Source organism: Rhinopithecus bieti, unplaced genomic scaffold (genome assembly GCF_001698545.2).
Source record: "Rhinopithecus bieti isolate Rb0 unplaced genomic scaffold, ASM169854v2 scaffold_34310, whole genome shotgun sequence".
In the NCBI taxonomy this organism is placed as follows: domain Eukaryota; kingdom Metazoa; phylum Chordata; class Mammalia; order Primates; family Cercopithecidae; genus Rhinopithecus; species Rhinopithecus bieti.
Genome location: NW_016814622.1, coordinates 214,072 through 226,841, shown reverse-complemented (window position 1 = coordinate 226,841; position 12,770 = coordinate 214,072). Strand labels below are relative to the sequence as shown.

The 12,770-nt window shown below is 49.3% G+C and overlaps 1 protein-coding gene across 1 annotated transcript in view; it reads right to left on the bottom strand.

Moving 5' to 3' along the window:
• TECPR2 (tectonin beta-propeller repeat containing 2) overlaps positions 1-12,770 on the bottom strand; it is a 135,489-nt gene that overhangs the window by 31,774 nt on the left and 90,945 nt on the right. The window contains exons 13-14 of the mRNA XM_017851491.1: positions 12,059-12,188; positions 10,079-10,312 (exon numbers count right to left, since the gene is read on the bottom strand). Of these exons, the coding sequence (XP_017706980.1) occupies positions 10,079-10,312; positions 12,059-12,188 (364 nt within the window). The remainder of the gene's footprint in view (positions 1-10,078; positions 10,313-12,058; positions 12,189-12,770) is intronic.

The window sequence follows — 12,770 nt, the reverse complement described above, 5'->3', positions numbered from 1 at the left end:
GCCACTGCACTCCAGCCTGGGCGACAGAGCGAGACTCCGTCTCAAAAAAAAAAAAAAAAAAATACACAAAAATTAGTTGGGTATGGTGGCACACACCTGTAGTCCCAGCTATTTGGGAGGCTGAGATCGCTTGGGCCCAGCAAGTAGAGGCTGCAGACAGCCATGATGGTGCCACTGCACTCCAGCCTGGGCGACAGAGCGAGACTCCGTCTCAAAAAAAAAAAAAAAAAATACACAGAAATTAGTTGGGTATGGTGGCACACACCTGTAGTCCCAGCTACTTGGGAGGCTGAGATCGCTTGGGCCCAGCAAGTAGAGGCTGCAGACAGCCATGATGGTGCCACTGCACTCCAGCCTGGGTGACAGAGCGAGGCCCCATCTCAAAAAAACAAAACTAAGTCTCCCAAAGAATCTTCATTTTTATTCATTTCTCACTGCTATTGAGGCTGATTGCAAGAGAAAGGAAATGGGAAGAGTTTTTTAAAAACAGAAATTACATTTGATAATAGTCTGGCTAAAAGAACAGTAGTCAACAGTTCCTGAGCAGCTGCTGTGGACAGGCTGTCAGTCAGGTCTTCACACACTCATCTCAAACCCACAACAGTGACACACAATGAGTGTCATCCCACTTCACCCACGAGACCATCGGGACTCAGCCAGAAAGAGATCTGCTGAGGGCCACAAGGCAGGAGGTGGCCAGGCCAGGAGGCAAAGGAGGATCTAAGGCTTGGACCTGGGTCGGCCTGGGTCCTCTGCATCAGCAACCTCTGACCTCTGAGACTTTACCTACAGCGTAATGCACAGATCTTCAGGGTTAAGTCAAATTGTTTTTTTTGTTTTTGTTTTTTGTTCGTTTTTTGTTTTGTTTGTTTCCGAGACAGAGTCTCGCTCTGTCATTCAGGCTGTTGGCCAGTGGTGCAATTTTGGCTCACTGCAACCTCTGCCTCCAGGTTCAAGCGATTCTAGTGCCTCAGCCTCCTGAGTAGCTGGGATTACAGGCACGTGCCACCATGCCCAGCTATTTTTTGTATTTTTAGTAGAGATGGAGTTTCACCATGTTGGCCAGGCTGGTCTCGAACTCCTGACCTCAAGTGATCCGCCCACCTCAGCCTCCGAAAGTGCTGGGATTACAGGTGTGAGTCACTGCGCCCAGCCCAATTGGTTTTAAACAACTAAGTCACCCTCAAAAGTTCCCTCAACTCCCTTCTAGCCAATGCCCTCTACCCTGAGTTAACTGCTGAACTGACTTCTTTTTTTTTTTGAGACAGAGTCTCATTCTGTCGCCCAGGTTGGAGTGCAGTGGTGTGATCTTGGCTCACTGCAACCTCTGCCTCCTGGTTGTTTTTTTTTTTTTTTGAGACAGAGTCTAGCTCTGTCACCCAGGCTGGAGTGCAATGGTGCAATCTCGGTTCACTGCAACCTCTGCCTCCCGGTTTCAAGTGATTCTCCTGCTTCAGCCTCCCAAGTAGCTGGGATTACAGGCGCCTGCCACCATGCCCAGCTAATTTTTGTATTTTTAGTAGAGACAGGGTTTTGCCATGTTGGCCAAGCTGGTCTTGAACTCCTGACCTCAGGTGATCTGGCCGCCTCGGCTTCCCAAAGTGCTGGGATTACAGGCGTGAGCCACTGCACCTGGCCTGTTTCATTTTTAAAGAAACCGCCAGTTTCCCCAGTGGAGATCCTGTGCTCCATGGCCACAGCTGTGTCTGTGGGTTCTGGCCGCCCATGCCCCTGAACCTTTTCCACGGCAGCCATTCTAGGAGAGGTGAAGTTGTATCATGTCGTGGCTTTAATTTGTATTTCCTGCTAAGGAATGACGCTGGGAATCTTTTAATATGCTTATGGGCATCTGTATATCTTCTTTTGTGAAGTGCCTGTTCAAGTTTTTGCTCATTTTAAAATGAACTGTCTCTCGACTGCTGAGTTAGAGGAGTTCTCTGCACGTTGTAGGTACTGGTCTTTTGTCAGATACGTGCATTGTAAATGTAGTCTGTGGTTTGGTTTTTCATTTTCTTAATAGTGTTTTGGATGACAATTTTAAATTTAATGGGTTATTCTGACCGGGGATTAAAAGGTGTGCGGCTCCATTAGCTGGTAGTGCTGCCGGAGGAGGGGCAGGTAGAGGACGCCCCACACTGGGTGCAGAATCGGGAGGTGCCGCCCTTGCACAGTTGTCACTGGTATCAGATGACAGCCCACGGAGCGTAGCAAAACACAGAGGCACGACTCTGCCATGTGAAAATCTCGTCATGTGTCTTCAGTTATAACATCAACTTAAAGCTATTCATTCACTGCTACACAAAAAATTATCATTATTCCTCTGTGCATTTTCTAAAGATGACAATTTCTCTATTCCAGAAATTAACTGTATTTTCTCCTTCCTTGATCTTGTACAGAATGTTATACCAGGGAGTTCAAACAGAACTCCCTGGAACTCTAACATTATATATGCAAAGATCTGTACCAGTCAAAATAAGGTACCTTCAGCAGTAACTCTAGAAATAGCTGAGAAACAAATGCTAATTAAAAAATACTTTTACGTTAGAGTCTTCAACCTGGCTCTGAGAGAAACTACAGGCAGCAGTGATCATGCTAACAGTCACAGTGACAAAAACACACCAGGCCAGCATATCAGAGTTGGCAGCAACAACGCTGCTCACAGAACATGGAGTTCACATTACACAGTCAACACCCTTTCAGAACACATAGAAAAGACTGCTAGATGATGTACTTCCAGCATATAAACCAGCTTATTCTGAATCGAAGAGATAGGTGAAAGATGACAAAGTGGAACTGAGGGCTTTCCTACAGATTTTTACCCCAGAGTGTCACCCAGGCCACCTGGATGAATGAGGTTTGTGAGCCTGTTCCAAGGAAGAGGCGGTCAGGATGTGGTGAACGCAGTGGCAGAGACCACAATCCTCCCCAAACACTCCATGGCTCCCTCACATTCCCTTAGAGTTAGGCAGGATCGCATGACCAGTTCTGGCAACAGGCTCTGAGCAGAAGCAACCGAATGGTAGAACTGCAGAGCAAAGCAGGCAGGATCAGGACACCACCACCTGGAGGACCACTGCCCTAGAAGAGGACAGATGCAGGGCCGGCTTCGTGGAAGCGGGGGCCACGGTTCACTGTGTGAAGTCGCTGATATTTGGGGCTTGCTGCCGAAGCACAGCCCAGCCTGGCTGACGCAAACACACTGACATTTTCCTGCCTGTCCCTGTTTTGTCCTTATTTTTTTCTCTTGTTTTTAAAAAATGCTTTAATTACTTTATTCAACAAAGCAGACATTTTCCCTTTAGGATTATTTCTTAAACATATTATTTTAAAACAAAAAGTGGCATTTATTTAATGTTTTACTATTTATAAAATACTTTTCTGTATAAATTACTGCATAATATAATCCTGTTTGTTACCTAACGGCATAAACTGGCACTGAATAGTTCTTCATTAAATGCTGTGACCTGATAAATTAAATTACAAATTTCATTAGTTTGCTAAACAATCCAACGCCTGACATAATGCATATTTATGTGTACTGGGAAATGAAATGTTATAAGCATCTTAAATATCTGCTAAGTGATGCAAATTTTCTTCCAAAAACTAGGATTATAATAAATCACTACAAAATTCCATATTCAACCGCTACAACGTGGTTCAGCAGCCAACCATTTAATTTAACAATTCCTTTAATTTAATCCTATAGCAGAAATTGCTCTGGTAATTTGTATAGGGGCAGAAAGAGGAGGGATGCTGTATCTTAAAAAAAAAAAATTGAGGCCAGGTGCGGTGGCTCACGCCTGTAATCCCAGCACTTTGGGAGGCCGAGGTGGGTGGATCACGAGGTCAGGAGATCAAGATCATCCTAGCTAACACGGTGAAACCTCGTATCTACTAAAAATACAACAAAATTGGCTGGGCGTGGTGGCTGGCACCTGTAGTCCCAGCTACTCGGGAGGCTGAGGCAGGAGAATGGCGTGAACCTGGGAGGCGGAGCTTGCAGTGAGCGGAGATCGTGTCACCGCACTCCGGCCTGGGCGACAGAGCGAGACTCTGTCTCAAAAAAAAAGAAAAAAAAATTAAAGGCAGAAATCATGTTCATCATTTGATACTTCACTAAAGTCATCCTCACCCTTGAAATTAAAATTTATTTATTTATTTTTTTTTTGACACAGTCTCGCTCTGTCACCCAGGCTAGAGTGTAATGGTGTGATCCTGGCTCACTGCAATTTCTGCCTCCCAGGCTCAAGGGATTCTTGTGCCTCAGGCTCCCAAGTAGCTGGGATTACAGACGTGTGCCACCACACCTGGCTAATTTTTGTATTGTTAGCAGAGATGGGTTTCACCATGTTGGCCAGGCTCAAATTCCCAACCTCAGGTGATCCGCCTGCCTTGGCTTCCCAAAGTGCTGAGATTATAAGCATGAGCCACTGTACCTGGCCTTGTTTTTAATTAATTAATTATTATTATTATTATTATTATTATTATTTTGAGACAGTCTCATTCTGTCGCCCAGGCTGGAGTGCAGTGGCGCCATCTTGGCTTAGCAGTGGCATAATCCTGACTCACTGGAGCCTCCGCCTCTCGGGTTCAAGCGATTCTCGTGCCTCAGCCTCTGGAGTAGCTGGGACTACAGTGCCCACCACCACACCCAGCTAATTTTTGTATTTTAAGTAGAGACAGGGTTTTGCTATGTTGGCCAGGCTGGTCTCAAACTCCTGGCCTCAAGTGATCCTCCTGCCTTGACCTCTCAAAGTGCTAGGATTACAAGTGTGAGCCACCATACCCATCCTGAAATTAAAATTTCTGCTTGCCATTTAGAGAAGACTGATGATGGTCCAGACCCAACAATGAGTGAGTACTGCCCAAAGTCAACACTGTCCCTGAGGGAGCACAGGTCATGCTGTCCAAGCCTGCTTCCTACTACTCATACAACCAGGAAGACATTTGTAAAGAAAATACCAGGGTTGAAGGGAGAACACATGTAAATGTATCTCTGACAAGCTTTTTCTGTTTTTTTTTTTTTTGAGACTGAGTCTCGCTCTGTTCCCAGGCTGGAGTGCAATGGCATGATCTTGGCTCACTGCAACCTCCATCTCCTGGGTTCAAGTGATTCTCTGGCCTCAGCCTCCTGAGTAACTGGGACTACAGGCTTATGCCACCACACCCAGCTAATTTTTGTATTTTTAGTAGAGACGGGGTTTCACCATGTTGGCCAGGATAGTATTCTTAATCTCTTGACCTCGTGATCCACCCACTTAAATATGTCATTACTAAAAGGTCTCTTGGGTGGGGCGCAGTGGCTCACACCTGTAATCCCAGCACTTTGGGAGGCCGAGGAAGGCGGATCAGTTGAGGTCGGGAGTTCGAGACCCGCCTGGCCAACATGGTGAAACCCCCATCTCTCCTAAAAATACAAACATTAGCTGGGCATGGCTGTGCATGCCCGTAATCCCAGCTACTCGGGAGGCCGAGGCAGGAGAATCGCTTGAATCCAGGAGGCCTCCGGAGCTCTCTGTGAGCCAAGACTGTGTCACTGCACTCCAGCCTAGGCAACAGAGTAAGACTCTGTCTCAAACAAACACAGAAATAAAAAAAGAAGTCTCTTGACCTACCTACTTTTCCTGCAGGACACAGACCATACCTGGAGAGAGCCCAATAACTGAATACCTGGTGCCCCTGGCCTGATGCTCACTGCCCCTACCCTGGCATAGTAAAGGCTGGGGAGGTGGCTGCTCTTTCTAGGGCAGAAACCCAGATTCAGTGAGACTGAGTCTCAAGAATGAGAGGGAAGCCAGGCGTGGTAGCTCATGCTTGTAATCCCAGCACTTTGGGAGGCCAAGGCCAGCGGATCACGAGGTCAGGAGATCGATACCATCCTGGCTAACACGGTGAAACCCCGTCTCTACTAAAAATAGAAAAAATTAACCGGGTGTGGTGGCGGGCGCCTGTAGTCCCAGTTACTTGGGAGGCTGAGGCAGGAGAATGGCGTGAACCTGGGAGGTGGAGCTTGCAGTGAGATGAGATCACGCCACTACACTCCAGCCTGGGTGACAGAGCGAGACTCCATCTCAAAAAAAAGAAAAAAACCAAAAAACAAAAGTGGAGGGAAACAGGAACAAGTCCACCCTGAGTCCAAGATGGCCTCGGGCCCTCCAGTGTTCAGCAGATATTCACTGAGGGGATGGGTGTGTGAGCAGAGGAATGGCCTGGGGGTCCTAGTTGCCTGCTCACCTCCCTTGCCCCAGCACAAAGCTGCCAACCCTGGACTTGCTGCATTCTCTCAGGATGTGTAGGAAACAGGAAAGGAGTCTTAATCTGACATTTCAAGATCAACCAGATAACTCAGATAAATAAACAAAATCTAAAGCTCAGGGCAGGATAAGGACTTACCAAGGTGGTGCTTTAATAAGAGATGCTGGATTTGCCCTCCCTGTGGCACCAACTGGGGCAACACAAGCAAAAGCCCCACCACCAGCAGCTAACAAAGGCTAGAGAGCACCCCCAAGCAAGATGTGCAAGATGTGTCACAGCCTTCGGATGACCACACCGCCCGGAGATGGCCCACACTTAGACAGGATGCCCCGTGCATCCTCTGGGCAGTTGGGCTTGGGGGTTGCTGCTCCCATTAGAAAGGAGAGGAAACCAAGCCTGGGCATGGTGGCTCACGCTTATAATCCCAGCACACTGGGAGGACGAGGCAGGTGGATCACTTGAGGTCAGGAGTTCAAGCAGCCTGGCCAACATGATGAAACCCCACCTCTACCCAAAATACAAAAGTTAGCAGGGGCTGTGCGCAGTGGCTCATGACTGTAATCCCAGCACTTCGGGAGGTGGAGGCAGGCCTATCACCTGAGGTCAGGAGTTCAGTTCCAGACTGGCCAATATGGCGAAACCCTGTCTCTACTAAAAATACAAAAAATTAGCCAGGTGCGGTGGTAGGTGCCTGTAATATCAGCTACTCAGGAGGCTGAGACAGGGAGAATTGCTTGAACTCGGGAGGGAGAGGCTGCAGAGAGCCGAGATTGTGCCACTGTACTTCAGCTTGGGCAACAGAGCGAAACTCTGTCTCAAAAAAATAAAATAAAACAAAATAATCAGCTGGGCATGGCGGCACATGCCTGTGGTCCCAGCTACTTGGGAGGCTGCGGTGGGAGGACTGCTTAAGCCTGGGAAGGCAGAGGTTGCAGTGAGTCAAGATCGTGCCACTGCACTCCATCTGGGTGACAGAGTAAGACCCCATCTGGAAAAAAAAAAAAGAAAGAGGAGCAAACTGCGCTTCGAGGTAACAGCAGCTTGTTCAGAGTCCCAGAGCGTGCCTGGGGCCCAGCTGTCCTGCCTCTGCCATGAATTCCCACACCTCTGCCTGTGACTTCCTTACACCCACTGCATGTCTGATCCATTTCAGGCTCAGCTGGATACTCACATTAATTTGCTAATGATTTTGCAGGAAGAACACAGCGGCTCAGTGAAAACCTGCCCATCCACAGCGACCAGGACCCCCAGGCCATCCCTCTACTCACACACCCATCCCCTCCATGAATATCTGCTGAACACCAGAGGGCCCAAGGCCATCTTGGACTCAGGATGGACTTGTTCCTGTTTCCCTTGCACAACTGAGACTCAATCCCACTCAAGCCAGTTTCTCCCCTAGAGAAACCTCCCAGTGAAGCCCAAATACACACTTTAGAGACCTGTACCACTTTGGCCAGCTAGCCAGTGCTGGGAGGACTGGATCGAGCCAGGAGGGAGGCACGAGCTGTGCTGGAGGTGGGAGGCCCAGGCAGGGCTGACTCCAGCAGCGCAGAACCTGGCACGATGCCCGTTCACTCTGAACCCCACCATGGTGCGGCAGCCTTCCTGGAGGGGCTGGGAAGGGGACGTGCAAGGGAAACAGTTCTGCTTCTCACGCAAATGGTGCAGGTGAACATGGCCTCCCACAGTGCTCCAGATTCAGGAGCAGGGAGAATACACATCATGCCCTGGACTTTTTACCCCCAGAGGGAACTAGTGGCATTTTCCAGTTAGTCTGGGTAGGAGCTGCTGGAGAAAGGCTCAGGACCAGTGCAGTCTCTGAACAAATGAAAGGCTTCCCAGGACAGGCGACAGGTCAGCCAGCACCAATGTTCAGGCCACTCTCAGCCTCAGCCTTGTCTGATCAGTCACTGTCACTGATGCGGAGAGTGGGGTGTTCTCAAAAAGCTAGATGGTGACTGGTGGGTCCAAAAGACAGGTGGGAAGGCCCAAAGAACAAAGAACAAAAACTGCCCTGGACAAACCTTCAATTCCCAAGCCTTGGAACAGAACTTGCTTCTTCAGTTGAGTTAGTATTCAGGGGCCTTTTCAGGCAAAAGAGTAGGTGATGTCTACTCAGCACCCTGCAGGAGCCCCCAGGGCTGAGCACGCCAACCACCACCAGCCAACCACCACCAGGCTGCCCAGGACAATGCTTGCTTTACAGAATGGCAAAAGGCTCTCCTTGTCAGCTGGTAGCATACAGACTGCAAGGCAGCCAGGGGTTTGGGGAGAAGGGGGACAAGCCCTTCTCTTCTTGCTTGTTTTTTTTTTTTTGAGACAGAGTCTTGCTCTGTCACCCAGGCTGGAGTACAGTGGCATGGATCTCAGCTCACTGCAACCTCTGCCTACCAAGTTCAAATGATGCTCGTGCCTCAGCCTCCCAAGTAGCTGGAATTACAGGCGTGTGTCACCACACCCAGGTAATTTTTGTATTTTTAGTAGAGATGGGGTTTCACCATGTTGGCCGGGCTGGTCTTGAACTCCTGACCTCAGGTGATCCACCCGCCTCGGCTTCCCAAAGTGCTGGGATTATAGGGATTAGCCACTGTGCTCAGCCCGCTTCTTGCTTTCTTTCTCCCCCTCCTATTTTTTTTGGTGAGTAGATGTGGTCGAGTTCTCAAACATTAAATGCTTATACAATTCAAATCTACCACATAACCAAATGCTGGTTGTAAGTTAAAAAGCTGGGAAGCCTCGCAGCCAGGAAGTTCCTAAGTCAGTCCTGCTGCCAGCGCAGGGCTCACCCGGGCCCTGGGGGCCATCTGTACAACTCCACCTGCAGGCAAACCACACCTACGCTTCCTGATCCACCAAGAATCTACTCAGAGAGAAACCTAATGTGGGCTTATGTTATCAGTTCTTGGAACATGAATGAATTATTTACAAATAGCAGCACTACATTTCTTTCTTCTTTTTTTTTTGAAACAGAGTCTCGTTCTGTTGCCTAGGCTGGAGTGCAATGGCATGATCTTGGCTTACTGCAACCCCCACTTCCCGGGTTCAAGCAATTCTCCTGCCTCAGCCTCCTGAGTAGGGACTATAGGAGTGCGCTGCCATGCCTAGCTAATATATATATATATATATATTTTTGTATTGTTAGTAGAGACAGGGTGTCACCATGTTGGCCAGGATGGTCTCGAACTCTTGACCTCAGGTGATCCACCCACCTCAGCCTCCCAAAATGCTGGGATGACAAGGGTGAGCCACTGCTTCTAGCCTACAAATAGCACTACATTTCTTAGCCTACTCTGTGGCTCTTGAGAGGAGATTCAGAGAAAAGCAGGAGCTAATGGGTACAGGTCCTCCTGGATCTGGCTGAGCTGAAGGAGAGGTGGCACCTGTGTGCTAAACCACTCTCCTCTGCCAGTACTGTCCTGAGGGGATGGACAAACGTGGCACTGATCCTGTTGTAGGAACACCCATCTTTTTAGCTTTTAAGGTCATAAAGCTATGTTCCATATTCAGACAGACTGACAGGCAGCTGCATCACCACTATCCTTCAAGCTGCTCTCAGTGAGTGGCCCCTTGATCTGAGGACGTGCGCCCTCCTCAGGTTCTGATAGCCCTGCAAACTCTAAGGGGCAGGGGAAGGGACAAAGCCCAGAGCCGGTCTAGTCTGGAAGAGTAGCCAACTGAGCTCCTGAAATCCAGCAACTTAAAAACATCCTCTCAGAACTCTCACGAGTTGAACACAGGCCGGGAAGTTTTGTGCGACATCACGCTGTGTTGCGGTTTTAGGGCAGTCAGGGCACCGGCAGGCGTACTCATGAGGCGGCCATACCTAGCTGGGAGAGGTCCAGCCTGGTCCAGTGCATGCCCGTGGGGCAGCTCTTGGAGAGCGTCCTGATGAAGACCTGGCCGAGGCTGTCCAGCGCCCACAGCGCATCCTGGCAGGCGGCGTAGGCGCGCATCTCGGCATCGGGAGGCAGCTGCACCGTGGAGGGCCGTGACTGTGCACTCTGGGCGCTGACGCTGCAGAGGTCCTTGCTGCTCTGGCACAGCCACAAGAAGCTTCCTGCAGAAAGGGGTCACGTTTGTCATCGAGGTGCTGTCTGCACCGAGCTGCCTGCCCTAAATGCACAACGCAGCCTTTGCTTTTCGGCAGACTCTGGCCACCTGGTCGCGGAGGCCGGCTCACTCACCCGCCCATTCCCACGCAGGCAGGAGTGGTGTAGCACTTTAAGGGAGAAGGCAGAGGGAAACACCACGACTAACAAGAAACATGCCTGAGATGTTGTAAAGAAATGGAAAGAAGGCAAGGCTTAGGAGATTTTATGACGGCCATAATGTTGGCTTAGTGGCTTTGACTTCCCAGTTTTCATGGGCTGGGAAGTTTTTCACTGAACAAAGGCACCAGAGCATTTTTAATATAGAAAGTTAATTTTACCAAGAGGAGAAGACTATCAACTCAGTGCCCTGGAGGGAGGGAGGGTAAGCAGTTCCTCGGAAGGATGGCGCCATGGCGCTCTCCCGGGCCTTCTGGGGATGGGGCCGGGGGGTGGGCCAGCTGCTGGAGAAGGCTTAGGAAGCTGGAAAAGTTTCTCTTCCCATCCTTGCCTCAAAATCACATCCTTTTATTCCCTCCAGCATTTTTAAAAAGTCCTTTAGGTTTAACAGATTCTGTTTAAAATGCAAATAATCCTTAGGGCAGTTAAAAACTTGGTCACAGTACATTATCTGAAGTATTATCTACAACCTGTGGCCACATATGTTTTGGAATTCAGACCTTTTCTGTATTTCTGAAAACCTAAGCTAATGGGTATGCTAGAGGTTTACAAAACAACCCCAGAGCGGCCAGGCGCTCCCCGGTGAAGCACGGTAACATCTCTGCAACATGGACACGGTCACAGCCAACAGATCAACCAAGGCTGGAGGCAGCCATGTGAGATCTGGTCAGGTTTTGCTGCCAAATTAATTTATACCAAACTTAATAAATAACTTATTGTTTTCAGAGATTTCTGGGTTCCAGAACTGTGGTCTGAACAATCTGGTGAGTAAGAAGTTATTGTACTGACCCAGTCACCTGCATCCTAGTGGGACTAATGGTTTCAACTAAGCAAACGATTCCCTCTTCACCACAGATTTCACAGCATCTTCACGTTTCATCCTCATGCAATCCTGGGAGCAGGTACGGCTACTTCCCAGAGAGGTCACCTGACTGCCTGGGTTCCCAGCTAACTGGGTGGGAGAACTGCCTCTCCTGGCCGCAGATGCCAGCTCCCTCACCCTCTGGTGTTCTGGCTCCCTCACAAACCCCGTACTCTGTAGGGACACTGAGTTCTGCCCAGAATGCAGCTGGCAGGAGCACCCCCCTGCAGGGCAGGTCTGCCTAATGGGGTGCAAATGTGGGACTTAGGTTATCCAGAGGCTGTGAATAAGACGGAAGGAAGCTGCTGGGAGGTGACAGAAGGATTCTCAAGGGGAGATGGGAAGGTGCCCAAAGAAGCTGTGGTCCATGCCATGGCACTAGAAGTCACCAGCTGCCAGCCCCGGTGGCTGCACTGTGTGAGCCCCTCCTTCAGAAGGACGTTTTCCCTCATCTTCATCACACTCAGTCCCTCTCAGAGGCTCTCCTGGTCAGGCCTATCCCACTTCAGGGCCCTCCGCTCAGCTAACAAGGGCTGCTGGCCTCTGACACCCTCATGTGGCCGGTCTCTGAGGCGTGCCCATCACCAACAAGGCCACAGTCGGACCATGGTTTGAACCCTCCCAATGGCCAAGCCATGCTCGAGATTTTTCAGCGAGGCTAAGACTGACCCACCTTCCTTCGTGGGAGCCGCAGAAGCCAACACAAAGGCCCATTTTGTAGCAGAAGCTGTCCCACGGGGAACAACATGATTCCAGTAGGTGCCTGGAAAGAGTAAACAGGAAGAACGTGTTAAAGAAAGAAACTTCAGATCTTAGTTCTAGATGACATCTGGCCTTCAAATCCTTTCTCCAGATAATTCTAGAGTGTCCCTAAATTAAGCAACATGAGCAATCACAGCCTGCCATTCATTTCCCTCTGAATACTGCCAGGCAGAGCCATGTCCAGCCCAGGGTCATGGAGGCCATGCAGCAGGGAGAGGGCTGGAGAAAAGTAAGGGGTTCATTCATAGAAACGAACCCCAGGATGTGTGGACTGGCATCTATATTCCCAGACCGGGCCAGAGCCTTGCATTTCCAACAGTGGCGATCACTTTGCCTCCAGGAAATGGACCATTCTCTCTCACTCGGTTTGGGTGGACTTTTTCATTTAAAATGTGAAATTGTTAACATAAAAACGACCTCCATTTGCTTTTCTTATGTCATAAAAGGTTTCCCCACTATCCAGACACAGGGATACAAGTTTTAGGAATGACCGATTTTTTATTTTTTTATTTTTATTTTTTTATTTTTATTTATTTATTTATTTTTTTGAGACGGAGTCTCGCTCTGTCGCCCAGGCTGGAGTGCAGTGGCCGGATCTCAGCTCACTGCAAGCTCCGCCTCCC